The 23,673-nt window shown below is 54.0% G+C and overlaps 1 protein-coding gene across 3 annotated transcripts; it reads left to right on the plus strand.

Annotated features, from left to right (window-relative positions):
- Positions 1-1,020: 1,020 nt before the first annotated feature.
- On the plus strand, positions 1,021-21,871 carry LOC111156488 (calcium binding protein 1). Of its 3 annotated transcripts, XM_022517422.1 has the most exons (7): positions 8,896-8,940; positions 13,568-13,747; positions 16,449-16,479; positions 16,766-16,909; positions 17,905-18,014; positions 18,255-18,402; positions 21,414-21,871. In XM_022517422.1, the coding sequence occupies exons 1-7, from the start codon at positions 8,896-8,898 to the stop codon at positions 21,437-21,439; spliced, it is 684 nt and encodes a 227-aa protein (XP_022373130.1). In that variant the 3' UTR covers positions 21,440-21,871. The 3 variants fall into 3 exon arrangements, with proteins under 3 accessions (XP_022373128.1, XP_022373130.1, XP_022373131.1); XM_022517420.1 differs by lacking the exons at positions 8,896-8,940; positions 13,568-13,747 and adding an exon at positions 1,021-1,662; XM_022517423.1 differs by lacking the exon at positions 13,568-13,747.
- The last annotated feature ends 1,802 nt before the right edge of the window (positions 21,872-23,673 follow it).

Consider the following 23,673-nt stretch of genomic DNA (forward strand, 5'->3'; position numbering starts at 1 on the left):
GTATCCCATTACTAGACAAGAGTGGCAGATGGGGCCTCATGAGGTGCAGAGGGAAGGGAACTAACCAGCTCCCTGTGTACTCTGTTTCAAGTCCTCGGCCAGGGCCCTTTACGTGCATGATGTCATTGGATGTTACCAAGGAGTTGGTTAGGGTTGTTACCTGCATCTAAGAGAAGAGAAAAACAAGGTTCAGAGAGGTTGGTGACACTTACCCAAGATGGTAAGTGGCAGAGCTAGGATCTGAGTTTCAGACCAGGCCTGTGTGGCTCCTGGGCTACTCACTGAGAGCAGGGATTTTTCTAACATCTAGAAGGAGGAGGAGGTGGGGTGCGCAGGGGTGGGGGGACAACAGCTGGAGGGGCAGCAAATGGGTCCTACCTGAAAATCGGTGATCACCAGGCCCTGCAAAGTCCAGGTTATACAGATGCCACCTGGCTTCTCTTCTGTTTTGAAAACAGAATTCTCTGGCTGTTGTACCAGGGTCATCCTGGTCGCACTTCACCGTGCTGGAGTGGGTGAAGTACCCCCTAGACACTCCTTCCAGCAGTGTCCTTCCACGCCATCCTGGCTCCGGTGTCTGCACGTAGTGCCGTCGTAGAGTGCCTTCCTCCTCCTTAGGTCGCCAGTTTACCGCACCTCCTCCTTGCCAACTTGTACCCCCTGGGGAGTGCACCCCGCCCGCATTTCTGGAGATTCCGGCTGCTCCGGGTCACTGTGGGAGTCTCCCCGGCGTGTTAAGGGGCACTGCCGGCCACCAAGGTCCGGGCATCTTTGGGGCCTTTTGCCAAGCCCCTTCCCTAGCGCTCCCCGCGCGGCGCCGCAGTGCCCCCTCCGCCGCCAGGGGCCGCCCGGAAGCGGGGCTCCTCGAGCACGGGGCGGGGAAAGGGGCGGGGCGCAGCGGTACCTGGGACGCCGAGGAGCCGGGGGTGGGCTCTCTGGGGACAGCCGGCGGCCCCCCCAGATCCGCACCGCCAGCCGCCGGGAAGCTCGGGGCTCCGGGCGTAGAGGCTGCGCTGTCACATGGGCGGCGGCGACGGGGCCGCATTTAAGCGGCCGGGGGACGGCGCCCGCCTCCAGCGCGTCCTCGGGCTTGGCTCCCGCCGGGCGCCCCGCTCTCTGCCCGCCGGGGGCCCCGCGCCGCGCCGCACCGCGCCGCCCCCGCCGGGCCATGCGAGCGCGGGCCCCGCCGCGATGAGCTCGCACATCGCCAAAAGCGAGTCCAAGACGTCGCTGCTGAAGGCGGCGAGCGGGGGCAGCCGGGTTCCCCGCCACGGCCCTGCCCGGGAGCCAGGGCTGCCTGGCCGCCGGCTGCCCGGTACCGGCCCGGGCACGCCGCCGCCGTCCGGGGACCCCAGTTCGCGGAGGCCCCTGTGCCGGCCCGCACCGCGAGAGGAGGGCGCGCGGGGGAGCAGGCGCGGGCTCCCCCAGGCGCACTGCAGGCCCCGGGAGGCGCTGCCGGCCGCGGCGTCCCGACCTTCGCCGCCGTCGCCGCTGCCGCCGGCCCGCGGGCGGGATGGGGAGGAACGGGGGCTGTCCCCGGCGCTTGGCCTCCGGGGCTCGCTGCGAGCCCCGGGTCGCGGGGACTCCGCTCCAGCCGCCGCGTCCGAGGCAGACCCGTTCCTCCACCAGCTGCGCCCCATGCTCAGCTCCGCCTTCGGCCAGGTAAGGGCCGCGCCTCCCGCCCTCGCTCCCGGGAAAGGCGCTCGGGACCCTGGCACGGCTGCGCGCCCACAGCCCTCCTTCCGCTGCCCGCGGCCCCCGGTCACGCTCCCTGTAGTCGTTCCGCAGCCCTGCGCCCTGGCCGGCACTCCTCCTCCCCCGTGCCTGATTCAGCACCCTGTGCGCTGTCCACGCTCCGGGCCTCTTCTGGGCGAGGCACCAGCGTCTCGCCGCTCTCCACCCGTCAGAACGGGCCAGTCTTGGAAGGGAACGACCGCCGCAAACCGTCCGGAGACTTGCAGGGGTCAGCAGGGGCGCTCGGAGCAGGTGGCGCCAAATCCACTTCTTTGGTCTCTTGTCAAGACTGCCAGTGAGCGACCCAAAGGAGCAAGGGGTTTGGAGTCTGGGGCATAAGAATGACTACCTCAGGGCACGCAGACTTGCTTGGGGATGGGGGACGCTAGTCATGGGCTGTGGTGGCCCCAGAGATCTGGGAAAAGTTAGGAGAGCTAGATGGAGACTCAAAAATATGAGAAAAGAGAGACGTCTGGGTAGGCAAGGAAGGGCTACACAGAGCCGTGGCTCAAATCGGTACTTCGGGGGTGTTTTAAGGAGGTTTTCACTCCAGAGATGTCACTAGGATGGCGGTTGGGCAGGTGTCAGGTCGCAGGACGTGGAATAATAACAGCCTCGCCTGAGTCGATATGCATTCTAGGGTCAGAAAAGTCACTAAGGGGTCACCAGTGGCTACTCTCTTTCCTCTAGGCCTTTCTCTCAAGAGTCCTGGAAAGCTGAGCTTTTGTCCTCTCATCCAGGTCTAATCCACTTTGGGGTGTGCTGTTGGGGAGGGAGGTTTGCAGAAAGGAAGCTGTGAACTCCTGAGCAAAGCCAGGGTTGCCTCTAGTTCTGAGCCCATAATTAATTCAGACTCATTGGCACAGGTTGAGGCCGTTCTGCGGCAGCCGAGGAGGGAGTAATGCAGAGGTCTGATGGCAGAGTTTGCGTGGTGTGTGGAGGAAGAGGGGACCCTGAGCATTTCTGTGCTAGGATGTAGTGTAGGGAAGCCGTTTGAGGCTCCTGGCTTGCCATGCAGGGTCAGGATTCCAAGGAGGCCATGTGTGTTCTGCTTCAGATCTGCACATCCCTTTTCAAAATACTACTCCGTGGCGGCAGAGGCCGGTGGAGTTCTGACATGAAGGAGCTGCACGTGGATTCGGGTTGCGCGGGGCTGCTGTGCGGTGTGACAGGGCAGCGGTGTGCGGCTTTGTTCCTGTGGGGAGCCCTCGTTAGCAGAGTTAGCTGGAAGCCATTCTCCAGAGTAGAGATGTGGAGGTAGAGCTTTGGGCGTTAGCGCAGTGACGTGTCGTGCTGGAAGTTCACGGAGGTGGCTTATGTACGAGGTAGGAGGCATCAGGTGTCTGGGCGGGGGTCTGTGGAGCGGGTCTGGGTTGTGGAATTGGTGACATCTGGTCAAACGTGTATCAGATATTTGGGGGCACCTACTTTGCCCAGGCATTTGCGGGACATGAGGGAGACACCAGTGAAAAAGACAGATGGGCTTCTGGCTATTGGGAGCTTATAGTCTAGCAGTTTGTAAGGGGGGAGTCACTCACACAGAATCACTCACTTTCTGGTTATTCATTTTGTTGCTAACATGACTTCGTTCCTAGAAAAAGAGGCTCTTCTTTTTCCAGTCTTAACAGAATTTGCCTGCCTGGGCCCTTTGTGAGCTCAGAGCATTTCAGCTACCTGGTTTTCTTCCTCCTTTTGCTTTCTTAGTCATTAATGAAGACTGTCCTTCAGTCCAGTGTTCTGAAATGTCACTAGGGTCACCTGAGTCAGGAAGAGCTGGAAGGTCCCATCAAATATTTACCACCTCCCTCTGGAAGCTCTGGTCTCTGGAGCTGCAGACTTTTTCTGTAAAGCTCAGCACGTTGGGTTTGGGCTTCCTGCTGACAGCTCTAAGGCATCTGGTTGAACAGCAATAACAACCCAGCCTGAGACTTTTGGGTCAGAGTCTCTGGTCTCCTGAGACAGAGGGGAATTTGTCTTTCCTTCCCTTCTCTGCACTGAGATTTCTGTTCTTAGAGACTGGGCCAGGACCAAGAAAAGGGAAATGGGATTAGGAATACGGAAACCATCAGATAGAAATCTGTGTAAGGCAAAACAGTCCTGGGGAGGTCTATTTCTCATGTCTCCCAAGGTCTTTTTTTTTTTTTTTTTAATCTTAAGTGAATTGCTTAACCTCATTAAGCTTCTGTTTCTTTGTTTGCAAAATAGGGAAAATCATAGTACCTCACTGGGTTTTGGGGGAATTAAATGGGACATGGAGGTATATACAGATTTTGGCCAGTGCATGGTCCAAAGCAAGGGCTCCATCGATATCAGTTATTATTGTTGTTGTTGTTGTCATTGTTATTGTTGATTAACTACCAAGTGCTGTCCAGGACCTTCTTTCCATTTGTAATGTGGTCAAGGAGAGCTAGTGCTCAAAGTGACACTGAAGGGACCAAGATAGACTCCCATAGTAGGGGGAACAGGAATTAAGATCCTTTCAGTGACCTCCCAGAGCACACTTACTGCCTGCAGGCAGATGGTGTGGTTTTGAGTTGAAGTCATAACATGGTAGCTTGGGAGAAAGTAGAGTTGTAGGTTCCAATCCCAGTGCTGTCATTTCCCATTGTTGTGACCTTGGGCCTCTTCCCTCTCTCTCTCTTTTTCTGGTCTGGGTTTGTTCATCCAGAAATGAGATTGACAAAAACTACCTTGCAGAGCTATTGACGAGGGCCACACAAGATTAACTATGTCAAATGGTCTGGGTCCAGTAGGTTCTGGAAAAAAGGGCAGCCTTCATTAATATTATTAATAGAGTGACTGAATATGGACCTGTGCAAGTTACTTTGAGAGCTGTCTCTGAGCCAGGTGAGAAAGGCCATTAAAGGAAGGAGCTGAATGACAAGGGACCTTCTCTAGTACCCTCTGCATGGCCAGCTCAGGACATGTCACCTAGCAGCCTAGAGAGATGTGGCATCAGACATTAACTCAGAATAGGCATGATTTGGGGCAACTCTTGGCATTGGGACTTGTAAAACTATTTTAAGAGCAGTTTTTCTGCTCCTTACTCCAAGCTAGAGAAGAAACAGCCCCTGTAGAAGAGGCATATGTGTATAAAACCCACATCTCTGTCCCATCCTTCACCTTTTTCTAGCTCTAGAGACATCTCTCCCGATTTGAATAGACTAGCCCAATTCCCAAGCTGCTTTGCACATAACACGATCACAGTATCTAATAGGTGAATGAATGACGAGTATCTCTAACCTCTGGTCTGTGGAGGTGTCTTAATTCCTATACCTTAGATGAGGGAGAAAGACATGAGTTTGGTCCTAATAGATTCTATCATACTAAGCCTGTGTTCCTAGGATGAGGGCTGTGTATATTATTCACTCTCTCCTTGCCAAGTCTCTCCCTACTTGGGTGAGAAGCCCCTATTGCCTTTCCCCTGGGGCCTGGGGAAGGGTAAAGAGGTCAGTTTGGGGTTGATATCAATCCTGCAGAGTCCTCCAGGAGAGCTGCGTTCACCTCTGGCTGTGTGGGGGAAGCAAAAAGGGTGCTTGAGACCTCAGACGAGACCTCATTGAACAATTGCCCTAGTATCTTCTCAGCCACCCGTGAAGGTTGGCATTCTCACCCTCCATGTTAGAGATGAGGAGACAGTGTCAAGAGGGGGGAAGTGGATTGTCTAAAGGCCACACAGTAAGTAAATGACAGGACTGTGATCTCTAAAGAGCCGGTTAGGTAGGAAGTCACCTGAGAGTGGTTCCTATTTGTCAGAAGCATCCACAAAGCACCTCTCAGGTTACGACCCAGCTTTCCCTGAGTGTGTTCACCCTGGGCGTCATCTAAGTTTGAAGACTGGCGATAGAACTGATCAGGGCTGGAGGCCAGCCTCCCTCCTAATCAGGAATAATCAGCACCGGGTTTATCCTTCTCATCCCTCTGATCCTATTATTCCATTCCAGAACTCGGTGTATAGGCTTCTGGAGGCCCAGGGGCTGCTTCCACATTGATGAATGACAGGAAGGTGGGGCTATGTGATGTGCTTTGCTCCTTAGAGAAGCCCCTACCATTCAGCCCTTTTAAAAAAATGCCTGCTAAAGGTTAAGCCACCTGTTTCTTCCAGATCGCAGTTATCCCTGTCACTCAGGACCACCTCGGCCTGACCTGCCCAGTTTAAGGGAAGCTCTGAGTTTGAATCCCTGAGTCCCTTGCTGCCTTCAGCCTAAGCTAGGGTCAGCATCCTTCCCTGTAAAGAAGGGTGGGATTTATTCAAAGTGCATGACTTTTCCATGGGGTTCTGGTTTTGCTGTTTCCTGTCTCCTGCTTCCAAGGACAGGCATATTCCAAGGTCGGCAAGCGGGTGCTGTGATCGGGGCTGGCCTGCAGGGGGCAGGAGTCACCAGGTCTGACGGAGTGGGTGTTCAGCTGAGCATGGAGAGGTGGGAGCAGCTGGCCCTTTAAGACCATTGCTGGGCCGAAAGGGGCACCTTCTAGGTGGCTGGCACTGTGCCCAAGCCCTTTGTGTGTATTATCTCATTAACTCCTCACAACAGCCCTAGGAGGGAAGGGTTATTAGTGTACCCACTTAATAAAGAAACTGAGGCACAGAGAGATTCACAAGTCCTCAAGGTCATAGAGCTTGCTAGACAGCAGGGCAAGATTTGAACCCAGGTATGTCTACCCCTGCATTGCAGGCTCTTAGCATCCGTGTCTGTGGTCCTCAACACTGGCTGCAGATTAGAATAACCCAGAGCACTAACCACCACCCATGTCCAGAGTTCACCTGCAGCTATTAAATCAGAGTCACCTGCCACTGGCACTGAGACTCTCCGCTTGACACTGTGCTGCCTTTCCATATGTCTGCCCAGGTAGTTAATATGAATTGGGTTTGTATCTGGAACCTAATCCGACTTCCCTCTGGGGTCCCTGGTGAGTCCCAGCTTGTCAAGAGTCTGCAGATGGCTGGCTTCCTAGGCTTGACCTCCAAGTCTTTTCCGATCCCCTACAGACTAAGTCACATTCTTCTGTCTCACGTTCTTGGAGGTTTTGTGTTTCCTTCCGCCTTCATAGCATTTACCTGAAACTTGATTCAGTAAGTGCATTCATAACTCTTTAACAGCTCTTGCCTGCCTGATGGAATGTAAGCCCCCTGAAAGCCGGGGCCATGCCTATCTTGCTCCCCACAGCATTCCCAGAGCCAGGCACAGTGCCTGGCCCATATATAACTGGACAAATGATACTTCTTTTTTCCATTTTAAGAATTACTCATGAGTATTTATCGTGCGCCAGGTACATGCCCACATTTGCTTTATAAGCAAGATAAGGGGAAACCCCCTTTTCCAGGCAAGGAAACAGAAGCTCTGGAATGTGAGAAGTCAGAAGCTGGTGACAGAGCCAGGATTCAACCCCAGGCTTGCTGTCCCTTCTCACGCACCTGAGTCTCATGACTCTGACCCCCGGGTCCCGCAGAGAGTCTGGTTCATGCTCCCTTGTGGAGGAACACATCTTTGGAGAAGGCACTTATATTAGCTGCTCACTCTTCAGTTTCATCTCCCCAGTGTCTTTCCTGCCCTTTGGGCGTCAACACCACCCCAGACTCCTCCCTTTGTCCTCAGGGGCTGCCCCTCCTTCTCGCACCTCCCCTGAAGGTTTGGTCCAAACAAGGCTGCTGAGTAACTCCCCTGATGAAACCGTTCCATCGTCAGCAGCAGCACAGACGTCAAGAGCTATCCAGGGACTTCCTCCCACGGCTCTCTGGGAGCGGGGAGCCTGTGGTACCTTCTGGGCAGCGCCCACCCACTCCCCTAATGGAGCTTCTGACCAGGCACCAAAGCTGGACAAAAAGTCCGTGGAAAAACAGCCTCTCCGTACTGAAAACTCTCTCAGCGCTGCACGCGAGGACTGTTCTATCAGGGGCGGGGAGAGTTCGGCTTCCCATGCCCTCTCTGGCGCCCCCTGCTGGGAGAAGCTGGCTGCCGGGAAACAGGGACACCTCCGCTCCTGGGTCATCTGGCTCTGGCTGTAGGTCTTGGGTGTGACACCTGAGGCTGAAGATGAGTTCTCATCAGACCTAGAACCAAGAGGGACGAGGAAGAGCCACTCACCTAAAAAGTTCCAGTCGTGGGACCTTGAAGACCACTTTGCAAAGGGCGGCCTCTTAGCTTTGCAGCGCAAGGAAGCCTTGAAAGATCCTCGCTCAGGATCGGGCAGAGGATTGTTGAAGGTTGGCAGCCCTCCGTCACACCAGCACTACCTCCATCAGGCCCCCTCATCGCCATCTTTTGGTTTCTCTTGGGTTGGAGAGACCCTGAGTAGCAAAGGGAGCAGAAGGATCTGCTTGCCGCTGTTGGCTCAGCTTGTGCTTCTTCCAGCCCCGAAGCCTCATCCCATTTCAGTGACGAAGCAAGTGTGAAAAATGGAGCGTGATGGGGATGTCACAAGATCTTCCAGGCCCTCAACTGGAACTGCCTGCTCTCAATCCAGCTGCAATTGCCAGGGGGCAGTTAGGATGTGTGTCTGTCCCTGAGTGCTTGCTTATGCATGTTTGTGCGCAGATGTGTGTGTGTGTGTGTGTGTGTGTGTGTGTGTGTGTGTGTATGCACATACAAGGCTGGGAGCTGGAAGGCAACCTGGCTTTGGTGGCCCAAACTAGCCTGCTTCCCCTTCTGGGTCTGCTGGCCTCATTCCCAGCTGCAGCTGCCATTCTGGGTCCCCCTCCCTGAACCAATCTCCCTGCAGATTTGGCAGCAAGAGAGGAGGGGCTGAGGGAAGGGAAATGAACCAGAGAGAGGACTGCGCTCTAACCTGATGTAGATGATCCGGCAGCCTTCCCAGGCTTGCTGCCCTCTGTCAGCCGCTCCCCAGGCGATTTTCTCTGTGCCCTGTACTCTTCCCTTCCTGCCTTCATCTCCTTAAGAAAGTGTCCAGAAAGTTAAACCCAGACACACAAACACACACACAATCCACCAAAAAAAAAAAAAAAAAAAAATCAGAGAGCAGGAGCAGGCAGACGAGTAAAAGAGCACGCGCGCAAGAGAGAGGGCTCAGAACGGGCCAGGAGGAAGAGCTGCGCAGGCAGAGAGAGGCTGGGGTTGGCCGTGACAGGGACTAAGGTCTCTTAGTCCCCAGGAGCCTCCTTCATGGACCGGGGGATCCTGAGAGGGGCTGCCTCAGCTTAGGATGGGCAACTGTGTCAAGTCTCCACTGAGAAATCTCTCAAGGAAGGTATGTTTCTGGAGTTCCCAAGACAGGGGCAGGGGAAGGGGGCATATTGCCATCTGTTCCAGAGTTGGGGACGGAGGGGGTGGGCATCTGAAGCTTGCTATCCTTTTCACGGGTTTTGTCGAGAGCTGTGTCCCTGTTCCCACCTCCAGATTCCCTCCAGTCCCCCCGGTTTTCTGTGTCTCAGGCTCTGAGCTTAAGTTGGGACTTATAGCTACATGGGGGGCTGTGTTTGGGAATTAGCATACGATTTAGGAAAGAAACCAGGTAGTTCCTGGGCCATAAAATGACAAGCACAGGTCCATAGAATGTGAGTGGGTGGACCCCCTTGGGGCTGCTGGAAAGGAAGACAGTTGATCTGGGCTTTTGACCCTGCGCGCTCCTTCCCAGCTGTAGGGTGGCAGCGGGCGGGGGCGGGGGCGGGGGCGGGGGCGGGGGCGGGAGCGGGGGCGGGTGTCATTCATCTCTTTGAGAGTCTCTGGTCTTCTCTGTGGTGGTCTCTAAGCCTTCTGATTTGTGGGTCTTGAAGTAGATCCCATTGCTACTGGGATATGTCCTGCTACCCTCAGTAATTCCTGAATCTGGTCAGAGAATCTCAACTAGGACCAGGCTGGTTCAGAGCCCCGGATTGTTTTCACTGAGAAATAGGATGTTGAGCAAAGGTGTCTGTAAGTCGCTTTTTGATGTGGAATTATTGCTTATACACCAGGATAATATGCTTTTGCAAGAATTCCTTTTGGAAAGCAAATTACCACCTCCAAAACATTTTTTATGCAAAGCTCGGCTTACATCTATCCGGTTTTGCTTCAAGTAGGCTCTGCCTGTGTTTCTAGCTCTCTGTAGTCAAGCTGGAGAAGAAACTCATGGATATTATTTAAAGGAAGAAGGAAAGATAGCAATGTTTTCCTCTAGTTCTGTTGTTTTCCAGTCAAGGAATTTGATTACCACTGGGGTAAAGTGACTTACCCAAGGTCTCAGGTTAACTAATGGCATCTCTGCCCCTAACCCCGTACCACCTCCTGGGTCGGTTCGATAGTCTTTTTAATTTAGGACATTCCGGGCTTTTCTGCTCATTGTCTTCCTCATTTACCTAAGCCACTCACATCAAATTCTCTTTAATCTTCACGGGTCCCTTGGATCCTTCCGAGGGTTGACTGCTTCTTCTGTGCATACAACCCACATCATCTGTCATCTTAGGGGAGCCTTTGGCACCACAGGTGGCCTCCATGCTGTTGCAGAGAAGCAGGAACTGACCTGAATTAGTCTAGAGGACCGGGGGAAAGCGTTTCCCCTGGAGTTCTGTCTGGAGCTTAAAGAGGTGAACTTAGAACAGGCAGCGTCTCTTTGCCCCACCCCGCCCATCTCCCCCGTACCCCACAGAGTGCTTAAGACCCGCACTTCTCAGATCCTTCCTTTCCAGCTGTGTGACCTTGGGCAAGTTACTTGACCTCTTTGGGCCTCAATTCCCCAGACCACCAGGTGGGAATACTGTTATTTACCTCCTAAGGGGGTGGAAGCAGATAAAGTGCTGTGCACAGTGCCAGGAACAGAGTCCTCGGTAAATGTCAGCTAGTGTTATCGACATCATGGTCCTAATTTTTCCACCCTGGGTGTTCGGAGAAGGGGTGGAAGGAAAAAGGAAAATAGGAGAGGTTTTGTTTAAGTCGGTGGAATAAGGTAAAAGACAGTAAAGCACATTGCACTCAATGTCGTGTTTGTTTGTGACGGTAATAATTGCTTTCTTCTGGACAGCTCCAACACACCTGCCATCTCTGATCTCATTTGCTCTTTCCCACCAAGTAGTTCTCCTGGCTATTTCTACAGAAAGGAGCTGGACTTAAGAGATAGGAGCTCTCCTAAGGCCACACAGCCCAGTGGACGCGGAGTTGAGAGTTGAAATGCTGGTCCGTGTGACCCCATAGCTGGTATTCCATTTGTATTTCAACCTCCCTAAGGGGCTGCCTCTCTCTTTCCTGCTGTCAGAAGTGCTTTTCATAGATTCCGGCATCTGACCTTACAGGTCGTCTGGATTCCCACTCACCACAGTGATTCCCTCCCCCCCTTCGCCAAGCCCTTACTCATTTAACCCGTCCTTGAATACCTTTGGGGAGCGAGAGCTCTGACCTGTCTTCTCCTGGCTGGCTTGCATTGTTAGAAAGCTGTTGGGTCACGAGGCCAGCTGACCCCTCTTGTTGCCATGCTACACTCGGGAGATGTCCCCTTGGTGCCAGGAGACACTGTCAGCCTGTGGGCTGCTGCCCACTTGGCTTCTGAGTGTGGTAACCGGGGAGCCAGGAACGGGGAGAGGCGGCCTGACGTGGGCTCTGTATAGCGCAGGACCAGGCTGTCAGGTGCCATCACTGGCCGGGGAAGAACAGCAGCCTCCCCGGGCAACTTGGTGCCAGGCGGTATTATGATCAAGAGGTGCAGTGGAAATTCCCCAGCCACCACTGGTGCCTCCTTCGTGGGAACACGTTCTTCTCCATCCCTTCTCGGTTCTTCCCTGATTGGCAAATATTCTCCCACTTCCTCTGGAGCCAGCAGTAAATGCCTTCTGGCTCCCAGCATCTCTCATGTTGCATCTCCTCCGTCATCACCGTCATTGTCATTCCCATGGCAACTCCATGTGTTCGGCTCTAACCACGCTCCAGGCACTATGCAGTAGCTCACTTATTTCTCACAAGAATCCCGCAAGTGGCCACGTTGTTCCCCGCTGGGCAGAGAAGGAAACTAGAGCACAGAGAGGTGAAGTTACCTGTCCAAGGTCACATAGCAAGGAAGCGGCAGAGCCAGAATTTGTCCCCAAGACTGTTGGGAGACCAAAGCCAGTGTACTAAGTGGCCTTTCAGAGTTCTATGCTGCCTGCTACCTCCTCCCTCCTGCCTTGTGCTCGCTCTGAGCCAAGTGTGTGAGACTCAGCCAGAAGCGAAAAGGCTGATTCTCTACACACATCTCGGGAGATTGCCTCTTGGGGTCCAGCCACTCTCTACTCCCCGGCTTCCTCTTAGCCAGCCTCCCAGTTGGGAAAGTCTCTCTGGTTCTGCCCTCGCTCTAGCCTGGGTCCTGGAAGCCTGTGCAAGTGTCACCGAGGCTCCGAACTCTTTTAGACATCAAACCAGAATGGCCCTTGGTCTCTCTCACCTCTCTCAGGTTCTGAGACCACTGAAGACCCACCCTTATTGCATTCATCGAACTTGGGCTTTGCACTGAGGACCTTCATCTAGGGTCTGAACCAGGATACTACTCCTCCCTCTCTAGGCCTAGAAGAGGCTTAGGAAATTGGAAGGGAGTCTAGTCTGTAGCCCCAGAGTGTGGGTCTTTGAGGAGAAGAGGCACGAGAGGAGGGGGAGGACGAGGTAAGCTGGCGGGGAGCGTTCTTCTTCTCAGCCTGGGAGGACAGGCTACCCCCTCAGTCACAGGATCTTCTCCTGGGCATGACCTTCTGTGAGCTGGAGGGTCCTGGCAGCAGGATGGAAGGGTAGGGTCTGCAGCTCTGGGGTTCAAGGACAAAGAGAGCCCTCCAAGGTTTAGCTGCTCTGTTTCTTCTTGGGAAGGTTTGCCTCCAAATCCTCACACTGAAGGGAGGCATCCAAGCTCAGGACGGAAGGCAGAGTGCCCTATCCTAGATGCTGGGGGGCCTTGGGCATCCTGGGGAGGCCAGCGTGGAATAGAATGTTGTGTCTCGATGCTGCAGTTGTCCTAAGGGGAGGTCTGTGAGCAGTGCTGACTTTTTATAGCTGCATGGGAACCATTACAGTGGAGGAGGGGAGGGCCAGGGCCTGGGAGCACAGCTATATTCGGTAAGCAGAGAGGGCCCCTGCCTAAGCCTCTAGAGGTCGGGCAAGCTGGGCGGAGAGCCAGAGACAGACGGGAGGGGGAAGAAGGAGAGCTGCTGGGGGCAGATAGTGTCTAGTCTTGAGGCTGCAAACTGGGAAGAATGTGACCCACAGATGGGCTTTGCCTGGCCCAGCCAGTGCTTTAAATCAGAAGGAAACATTGGACTGAGTTAAATAGCGCTGCCCCTTCAGAGGAGACTGACAGCCTCCATTTTGCCCTCTTCCCCTGCCTACTTGGTTCCATCAGCGAGGCCCCTGTGTTGGCGCCTGTCAGTCCAGCAGCCTACGTGAGCCTGCTCTGCGTGGTCCCAGCTCGGACTGTCCTCACTGTGTCCAGTGGGGTCCAGTGGGGGCAGGGCAGCAAATCTGTTCAAGAGCATCTTGGCCATGGCCTGTACTCATTAGTCTCTGAGTGAGCACTTCCCATTGGCTGGAGCAGAAGCCCTCCTCCACCCCCTTCTCTCTGTAAGCTTCCATGTGCTGTGAGCATGTGATCCTGTGCGTGTGTGTGTCGTGAGCATGTGTGTGCCCATGTGCCACACAACGGGTGTCACCCCCCAGCTCTCCCCGGAGCGTCTGTGGCAGTCAAGGATGAGACTCCATCTGTTGAACCGATTTGACTCCTGCCTCCCGTGCATCATGAGAGCTCTCTGAACCCCGCTGTTTGACTCTCAAGGGTCTCCTCCTGAGGAGAGCGCCTTCTAGGACCCGGAGCCAGGCTGAGGCCAGGAGGGCCAGTGGGACAGGGCGGTGACCCCTGCCTCTCTTTTGTATTTGCTGGGTGCTGGCTGAAGATGCGCCAGGAGGAGAAGAGCAGCTACGCGGTGGTGCAGACGAGTGAGGAGGGGCTTGCAGCCAGCGGTGAGCTCCCGGGACCGCTCCTGATGCTGGCCCAGAATTGCGCTGTCATGCACAACCTGCTGGGCCCTGCCTGCATTTTCCTACGCAAGGGCTTCGCTGAGAACAGGCAGCCTGTACGTAAGTTGGCCCCCGTGGAGCCGCACTGAGCTTGGCTTCAGAGGGCGTGAGGAGGTGCTGGGAAGAAGAGGGGCTCTGTCCGCAACAAAGCGTGTGCTCTCATGGATAGTTCCTAAGCCCTCAACTTGCGAACCTGCCCCCCAAAATTTCCCACCCATGGTTGCAAAGCACTGGTGAGTCCACGTCCACTGGCAAGAAGTAACGAACAGATGACATTCTCTGTTTTATTGCTTGCTTGGTTTTTTGAGCACATACTCTGTGCGAGGCTCTGTGCTAAGAGCTTTGCATTGCCTCTTGTAAGGTTCAGAGCAACTCCGAGAGGTAAGTCCTATTATCATCCCCATTTTACAGATGAGGAAAATGAGTTGGAGAGGCAAACACGCTCAGGATAACAATTAGTGGGTGATCTGACTCTGCGGAGTCTGACTCCAAGGCTTCCTGTTCTCTTAACAGCAGTACTGAGTACACAGGCCTGTCCAGGAGAACTTCCTACAGTGGGGGAAACAGTCTATGATCTGTGTGGCCCAATACATTAGCCACCACGTACACATGGCTATTGAGCACTTGAAACGTGGCTATTGCAATTTGAGTGAATTGTTCATTTCATTGCTTTCTGGTTCCAATCTCAAGAGCCACACGTGGCTACTATGTCTGGGCAGCCTCTTCCAGATGTCTGAACAGTCACAGGGAGGAGGGTCATAATGATGTTGTTGCAGACACAAACATTTGCAGGTTTACTTACTGAATGCCGCATGTGATGCGCTTTACATATCTTGTCTCCTGGGATGCTCTCAAAGGCCCTGTGACATGGGTACTGGCGTTAACCTATTTTACAGATGAGGAGACTGTGGCTCACAGAGCTCAAGTGACCTGCCCAAGGCCCCACAGCTAGGAACTATCAGATCTGGACTTTGAACTTGTGTTTGACTCCAGAGGTCAACCTCTTCTCCCAGACCACAGATGTTGGGGAGAAAGGAGTGTGCATGTGCGCTCTTCCCATCTGACCCCTGGGAATGGTGCTCATGGTTTCCCTGTCACACTGATGGGCATCCCCAGCTCTACTGCACATACCCCCACTGCTCCGTGAGGGGAGTGGGCGATCCAAGGGCCAGCCGCCGGACTCTACCGGAACAGCTCTGCCAGAGGCACACGGAGCAAGGCTTTCCTGCTCCCTGGCTCCGGCTATGCAAGAAGGGGAGGGGGCTGCAGTGGGGGTCAGCAGCACCTGCTCTTCTCCAGTCCTGCAGAGCCAGGTCTTAGAGTAAGTGGGAGGTGGCTTGAGGCTTGAAGGGTGGGAAAGGACTCAGGTCTGATGACTTGTCCTAGGGTGTGTGCACGCATACACTTGTGTACTTGCTCACTTCACTTGCTGGGGGTATGGGGCATTGCAAAAACCATCCTTTTTGGCCACCCAAGATGTTGCTCATCAGGCCCCCCCTTTTAAAAATTTTTTATTTACTTGTCAGAGAGGGAGAGAACAAGCAGGGGGAGCAGCAGGCAGAGGGAGAAGCAGGCTCCCTACTGAGCAAGGAGCCTGATGCAGGACTTGATCCCAGGACCCTGGGATCATGACCGGAGCCAAAGGCAGAAGCTTAACTGACCTAGCCACCCAGGCGTCCCTCAGTGGCCCCTTTCTGGAAGATTCTGAGAGTTTCCGGAGCTGGCATCTCTTGCTCTGGGGCCAGTTTACAATGGGTGGGCAGAAGTTGTCTCTTGCCTGCCTTGACCCTGTTGGGTCAAGGTCAGGGTCTGCCTGTGTGCACAGCTGAGATGCCTCAGGCTTGCCCAGGGCCCGCCTGTGTGTCTATGTTCACAATAGGTGTGCCCCCAGCTGGCATGTGCTTCCTCAGCTGGGCACACCCTCCCACCCAAAGTCATAGAGCTGTGACGTGTGGGACGGATGAGCCCTGGGCACCAGTTTTGGAGCCTACGGAACAGGTCCTGCTGGTAGGCATGCAGCTCATGCTAGTCTGCCTGCCTCCTGGGAAGGCCTGGGGTAGCTGGCACCTCACCAGCCAGAGCCTACCCCGGGGGCATCCTCCGGGCTGCTCTTTGGAGACTTTTCTGCCATCTGTTCAGATGCCTAGACCCAGGGCTTCCTGGAGTCCCCAAGGAGACCTAGGCACGGCTCGAAGCTGGAGATGTGTGCTTTGGACCCCGGCGGCAGCCACCAGCCCTGGCAGCCCCCAGGGTCCTATGCTGTGTCCCAGTACGGAGCAAAGTGTAGGATGGGGGTCAGGTTGGAGAAGGTGGGCCATGCCCAAGAAGCAGGGCACAGCCCTAATTCTGCCTCCACACCTGTGGCTCCTCCTCCTCCTTTTCCTCTCTCTTGGGCATCCTGTCTGGTCCCAGCTTTCTGTCCCTCCAGCCCTTCTCCCGTTATCTTGCAGACTTTCTCTCTTTTGTGACCACAACAACCCGCCCACCCTGCTTTATTTACAGGCTTTTGCCTCCAGACCAACTCTGTTCCCTGACAACATTCTTGTGTCTGGAGTGAGAACACAGATGGGGCTCTGGGGTCCCTGGGTATCTCCTGTGTCTGTGGGAGATGTGGGGCTGTACTTTTCTCCCTCAAAGACATGGTCCAGGCACTCTCCCCACCCGGTGGTTGCTGTCGCGTGGATGGTCCCCAGGTTGGGCATTTTGTGATGTCCAGGCACCTCACAGCTGCTAACAGAACATGTTCTTTTGTTTCAGGACAGATCTCTGCGGCCAGAGGAAATTGAAGGTAAGACCCAGCCCCTAAGGCGAAAGGGTTGCTCAGCAGTCCAGAAAGGTGAGGGAAGGGAGATTGCTGCGAAGAGAAGCAGAGACACCTTGGCCTCCTGGGGACGTGGCCTGATCCAGGGCTGGGCATTCTCTACGGGGCCAGGGGTCAGAGCAGGGAAGTCCCAGCGGCTCCAGGGTCTGGCTGTCCTGGCCGGTGGGCGCTCAGGCCACCTCTGCCCAGAGGCTCTGCGGGTCCCACTTTTCTTCTTTCGTTCAACCACACCCATTTTTATTCTTTTGCTCAGAGCTCCGAGAGGCCTTCCGAGAATTTGACAAGGATAAGGACGGCTACATCAACTGTCGGGACCTGGGCAACTGCATGCGGACCATGGGCTACATGCCCACTGAGATGGAGCTCATTGAGCTGTCCCAGCAGATCAACATGAACCGTGAGTCCCTCCACAGTGCACCTCCTTCCCTTCCTGTCCCCGCCATCCTTATCCTCTGCAGTCACACGGGCCCATGGCTCGGTTCTGGGCCCATCTCTTCTGGGCTCTGTGACCTGGGGCAAACCACTTAGCCTCTCTGAGCCTCTTTTCTCAGGTGTAAACTGTAAAATGAGAGGAGCACAGGAAGTCTGTGAGGGCATATCTGCCAAACAGTCCCACACGTGGGCGGCACACGGGGACTGTTAAGCAGAAGGCATATTATTCCTCTATTATTCTCCTGTATTGCTCTCTGTCTCAGTGTGGGTTCTCCCAGAAGCAAGGGTTTGAGTGCGAGCAATTTATGTGAGGGTGAAGGGAAGCGTCAGGAGGGAGCAGGGAGGTGAGACCATGAAGAGATGGAGGCCACAGGAAGTAGTCTCTCAAGCCGGCTAGCAGGGCGAGTGCCAAGTCTGGTTTGCTAGGCAGCTCCCAGAGTCCGTGCAGCGTGCATGCCCTGAACTTAGGGTCCTCACCTCCCCAGCCAGGTATTAAGTCACTGGCTGAAAGATGTTGTGGGTGGGGGAGAGTCAGTTCTCCAGCACTCCTACCTGCTGGGGGGTCTTGGAGTTGACTTTCCATTGGCATAACAAGAGTAAAGCTTGGGACAAGTGGGCCAGGTGCTCCTAACTTCTCCTTTCTCTGCCTTTCTGTTTGTGTGTCTTTGGCTCTCTGTCTCTGAAATTCTTTGCCCTTCTCTCTACCCCAGTGTTTGTTTCTTTCATCTGTATCTACCTCTGTATACCTCCTGACTGCTTTCCTTGGCCTAACCCTGGCCACTCCCCTGAGCCATTCTTTGACAGACCACCTGTCCATGGTCACCTCTCTGTCCTCATTTGGCCTTTGGTTGTACCCTGGACTTGGCACTAGATAGGTCAAGGAGGGGTTCACAGTGCCTTCCATTGCTTAGACATGGGGAGTGGTTGGATGGATAATGTAGCCCTTTCCTCTGTCTCCAGTGGGTGGCCATGTGGATTTTGATGACTTCGTAGAACTAATGGGACCTAAACTTCTGGCAGAAACAGCAGATATGATTGGAGTGAAGGAACTGCGAGATGCTTTCCGAGAGGTGAGTAATGGGCAATGGACAGGCCAGGGGTGCAGGGGTTGTTAGAATTCCAACTCCAGCATGGTTACTTTAAGAGAAATCCAAGCCCTGAATCACATTCTAGGGGAAGGAGCTTGGACAGAGAAGGGTCTTTGGGGGAAGGGAGGGGGACAATGAGGCTGGAAAAGGAGCCCAACATTGGGATCTGATTCTACATTCCCCACGTTGTAGCTATTCCTCTCTCCTCTCTGCCCTCTCTAGTTTGATACCAATGGTGATGGGGAGATAAGCACCAGTGAGTTGCGAGAGGCCATGAGGAAACTCCTGGGTCATCAGGTGGGACACCGAGACATAGAGGAAATTATCCGAGATGTGGACCTCAATGGGGATGGACGAGTAGACTTTGAAGGTAGGTGGGGCTTGAATATGGAAGATAAGCCAAGGCAGTAGTGATGATCCATGGAGACTCCCAGCTGTGTATCCATCATGATTCCAACTGCCCATGCTCCTACCCTTCCATTCTCTTACTCCTCCACCCACGAATCCCTGTAATCCACCTTCCCATTCATTCCCTATCCCCATCCATTGGTCCATCTTGCCAAATCTCTCTCTCCGTATGTTCATTCATCCATCTCTTCGTGTGTCCAGGTGTCTATCCACTCATCTGTCTCTAAATAATTATCCATACTACCGTTCATTCATGCATTTATAGATCTGTCTATGCATCTGTTCATTCTTCTGTACATTCTTCCAGGTATCCACTCACCCATGTACATCTGTCTGTCCATACATCTATACTTCTGTGTCTCTGTTCATACATTCACGTATCTCTATGCCTCTACCCACCATCTATGCCTCTACCCACACTTCTGTTGATTTATCTGTAGTCATTTCCCCATCTACATCCATCTTCTCATTGATCAAGCAATTGATCGATCCATCCATCCTTGTGTCTACTGACCCCATCCATCTCTACGCATTTATCTGTCCACCTACTCCTGCTTCCATCCACACTAGCTACTTTCGGACCACCCCGTTCCTCAGTCTGACACTCAGGCCCCCTGAGATTGGCCACAGCTCACCTCCCCAGTCGCAGATCCTGCTGTTCCTTCACTCACTCTCCACCTTAAAGCCAAACCCCAGCACTTGTGATCCACGATCCTGCCAAGCTCTCGTTTGGATGCTCTGTCCTTTTGGTCAGGATGCTTTTTATTCTGTTCTTCGCCTGGACTAAATTCTCTTAACCCCTCAAGACTCAGCAGTGGGTCTTCCTCTGGCACTTCCTCACTGGTTCCAGGCTGAATTCCTCTTTCCTGGGCTTTTATAACACCTCAGGCTCACTCTCGTTCTTCACACTGTCCCTCAAATGCTAGCTGTATCTCCTCTTGACAGAACTTCTAGAGAAGAACATTTTATCTCTGATCTCTGTATTTCCTCATAATTCAGGACCTGGCACATAGTTAATGCTCAGTAAAAGTGTTTTTTTAAATAAATCAGTAATAACCCCAATAGTTATCATTTATTGTATACACATTATGTACCAGTCACTGTACTAAGTACACTTCCATATATTATCCCATTTTATTCTCACAACAACTCTCTGGATCACACTCTTACTGCCTCATGATGCAGAGGAGGACTCTGAGGCTCAGAGAAGTCATACGACTTGCTTGAGATCGCCTCACTATTAAGACACAGAGCTGGATCTTATGTCAGGTCTGGAATCTCAGCCACCACCTATGTCACACTGCGTGACGCCATTCAGGACAACTATTGGATGCAGGGCAAAAATATGGTAAAACATTGACTCTCTACTCCAGGAACTGGCATTCTGAGCAGAAAGTCAAGATAAGCATGCGCTGGAGTGTGAGTGTATCCAGAACACAAAGGTTGGGGTGTCTTTCTTGAGGAGCAGGTAGACTCCAAGTTCGAAGAGAGTGTGGCTACATGGAAAGGAGGCTTTGCTGCCACCAGATCTGAAAATTCCAGGTCACCCTGTGTCCTGGTAGTGCCCCCCCCAACAGACAATGGCCCTTCCGTACAAGCCCAGCATCCCCCGTTTATTCTTCTAGCTTGTATTGTACACCTACCATATGCCGAGATCCACCTTGAGGAGCCCAAGACCAGCAAGGAAAACAGAAGCCAACAGTATAGTGCATGCTGTTTTGGGGGAAATACAGCAAGCTGTGGGGCACAGAGGAGGCATCTGTGCCAAGCTGGTGGGGGTATTAAGGAAGGCTTCCTGGAGGGGGCTATAAATCAGTAGAACCCTAAGGGATGAGTAGGACCAACCAGGTGAAAAAGAAGGAAGGGATATTCACCCAAATGAACTGAAACTTACGTCCACACGGAAACCTGCACACGGATGTTTATAGCAGCTTTATTTACAGTTGCCAAAACCTGGAAGTAACCAAGGTGTCCTTCAGCTGGTGAGTGGATAATAAACTGACAATGGAGTATTATTCACACTAAAAAGAAATGAGCTATCAGACCATGAAAAGACACGGAGAAATCTTAAGTGCATATCGCTAAGTGAAAGAAGCCAATCTGAAAGGGCTACATCGTGCATGATTCCAACTGTATGACATTCTCGAAAAGACAAAACTATGGAGACGATGAAAAGATCAGTGGTTGCCAGGGGTTTAGGGGGAGGGAGGGCTGAGCTGGTGGAGCACAGAGGAGTTTTAGGGCCGTGAGGCTGTTCTGTAGGACCCTGTAGTGGTGGATACGCATCCTTACGCATTTGCCCCAGCCCACAGAATGGACAGCATCGAGGGGGAAGCTGAGTGTTACTGTGGCCTCTGGGTAATGACACATCCGTGTCAGTTCATTGATTGTAACACATGTCCCTCTCTGGTGCGGGGTGGTGATGGTAGGGGAGGCTGCGCATGGGTGGGGCATGCCCCCTGTGAATGGGAACTCTGTACTTTCTGCATCATTTTGCCGGGAACGTAAAACTGTTCCAAATAATCAAGTCTAGTTAAAAGGAAAAGGAGAGAGAAGAGACAGGTTGTAGGCAAGCTGAGAGGTGGAGGGAGAGTGAGTGTGCCAGCTCCCCTGACAGGGAGATCGGCTTGGTTGGAGTGCGGGGCAGGGGTGGGGGGTTGGGGGGGAATGAACTATGAGAGAGAGACATCAGCTGGGGCCACAGCACGGAGGGCCTTGAGGCCAGCAACAGGATATTGGACATTTTCCCCCGGAGGGCCCTGAGAGGTTTCAGAGGGGCCAGGTAGATGAGACAGGCCCCCGCCAGCTGCTGTGCACAAGATGGATTGGAAGAAGCTGAATGGCTGGAGGGGCCCAGCGGGGCAGTGGTGATGGTGGGGTGGGGGGCTCGGATCTGGAGAAGACTTGGAAGGGGCAGCCTGAGCTGGGCATGACTCTGCTGTTTTCTCCCCACCTGGTCCTGTGCCCTCGCAGAGTTTGTCCGGATGATGTCCCGCTGAGGCCGCAAGGGCCCCTCCAGGACTGCCAAGCTCCCCAGTGGGAGAAGAGGAGCCGGAGCGCACCTCACCCCACTGCAGCCGCTGAGAGCCCAGGATGGACTGGCGGACGGGGCCTGCCTGCACCCCGGGGAGGTGCCCACCCCGGACCCCCACCCCTCCGCACTGTGAAAGACTCACAACTCCTGCAACTGGAAAGGGGGGGCGCCCGCCGAGGAGGCCACTGTGCCAAGCCGGCAGAGGTGACGCCGGGTGCCAAGTGCCATGGACCCAGCCGCTGCTGGCGGGGCGGGCCAGGGAGCCTGCCAGCAGCCCCCACACAGCATGTCTGCCCCGGAGCAAAGCCTCTCGCCGCCGCCCTTCGCTCTGTGCCCGTCCCAGCTCGCCACAGCCCTGTTCTCTCAGAACCAATAAAAGTATTTCCAAGGCAAGGGCAGCTGTGGGGGTCTTTTGCTTCTTGGGTCTGGTCAGACGATGCGTATTTCCTGAGTGCCAACTCTGAGCCCAGAGCCGGCCCATAGTCCTGCATTCAGCGTGCATTTACTGAGCACTGTTAGGGACCCACTGTCATCTCCGAAGCCAGAGCCTCCGTACCTCTCGAACTGGAGGGGAGCCTGGGGGAGCTAGTGATCCGGCTGGGTACCCAGCTGCCCCAAACAAAGTCAGGCTCTCTAAGAAAAGGAGAATAGATCCCGGGTGAGCGTCCAGCAGGGTCTGCCCACTTCTTGTCTTCCTGGAGCTTCCGGCCTGGCGGGAAGACAGACACGAAGTAATTCAATACATGGGTCAAATTGTGATGCTTTTCTGAGGGAAAAATGCAGGGACCTGTAGTCGGCTCTAAAAAGGAGGCCTGGCATTCTCTGGGGAGGTCAGCAGAGGCTTTCCTGAGGAAGCAATGACAAGGTGTTTGCCACGGAGGAAATCCCAGGGTGTGTGCGAAACAGATGTCCTAACAGCTCCGCCTGCTTGGCAGAGTGGGGCACGGGAGAGCAGAGTGGTTAGGCCCTGGGTTTATTTGCTGTGTGACTTTGGGCCAGTCGTGTCCCCTCTCTGAGCCCCATGTGTAGTAGGGGAATAATAAAGGCTAATAAAATCCCCGGGAAGGGCATCGCATTGTTCCTCTCCCAAGGGCCACCATTCACAGAACAGCCGGGCAAGGCACTCTTAAAGAGGACCCGTTTGTCATCGCGGTCACTAATTTCCGTCAGCGAAGGTTGAAGGAGTCTAAGGGAGATGTTAGTGGGTAGAAGTTGCCCAGAATCGTTGACAGGGTTAGGGCGAAAGCAGACAGGTGTGTAGGACGGATCTGTGTACCCCAAGCCTGTGGCTCTCAAACTTCAGCATGTGACAGTCACCTGGAGATTTTTGTTCAACCTTGGATCTGGGCCCCACCCTAGTGATTCTGATTCTGATTCAGGGCCCGTGAACTTGCATCTCTAACAGGATCCCAGGGGGTGTTCTTGCTGCCAGCCGAGGACCACACTTTGGTTTTTAAAAGCCTCAACAAATCGAGAGTGCCCATGACATAAGCATAATGAATAGTTTTGCCAGAGAACAGAGAATATGAATTTCACCAAAGCATTGAATTCCCCAGCTGTGGCTCTAGAGGCAGGTGGTAGATTCTTGTGGAACAAAAGCCTTATCCTCAGGAAAGGGCACTGAAGTGAGTCCTTCTAACTGCTGGGCCACGATTTAAATACCACAAATCATCCCAGACACGTGGGAGGCAGGTATGCTCCCAGAGCAGGGTGGGGGTTGGGGGAGGCTGTGGGCTAAAGGCTGGAAGTGGGTGGTGGGCAGACAACTCCCTGTGCAGAGGCAGGATCCTTATTCTCAGACTTGGCAGGGAATGTGGGAAGGACTGAGGACCCCTGGCCAGAGGCCTGGGTAATCCCTGTGTCCCTGAGGCCAGGCGGGGCGGAAGGGGGCCTGGGAGTTCCAAATTCACTCTCATAATCCAATTCTGAGACTAAGCCCTTGGCTCCGTGCCCCGAAAGGCAGGCCTGCAGCTCTGCCTGCTCCTCTCTTGGCTTGGCTTGGCCCAGAGCCCTCCGATCTACATGGTTTCAGAAATGCAATGGCCTTGGAGGGCCAGAGGAGTACTTACTTCATAGAAAGAGGGCTTCTGTGGGCACCCCGTCAGCTGATGGGATGAACCCCTGTGGTGGAGTTAGGGTGTCAGCTGGGATGCGTCTTTCCCCAGTGTGGTAACCTCCTAATCGCAGACACAGTGGCTA

The sequence above is a fragment of the Enhydra lutris genome, unplaced genomic scaffold (assembly GCF_002288905.1).
Source record: "Enhydra lutris kenyoni isolate GAN:26980312 unplaced genomic scaffold, ASM228890v2 scaffoldscaffold46, whole genome shotgun sequence".
In the NCBI taxonomy this organism is placed as follows: Eukaryota; Metazoa; Chordata; class Mammalia; order Carnivora; family Mustelidae; genus Enhydra; species Enhydra lutris.

Excerpts from the sequence above, each read along its gene's own strand:
- LOC111156488 (XM_022517420.1), top strand. The coding sequence starts at position 1,021 with ATGGGCGGCGGCGACGGGGCCGCATTTAAGCGGCCGGGGGACGGCGCC. Across the intron at positions 16,910-17,904 it reads CCAGCAGATCAACATGAACC|TGGGTGGCCATGTGGATTTT; the intron begins GTGAGTCCCTCC and ends CTCTGTCTCCAG. Across the intron at positions 18,015-18,254 it reads TGCGAGATGCTTTCCGAGAG|TTTGATACCAATGGTGATGG; the intron begins GTGAGTAATGGG and ends TGCCCTCTCTAG.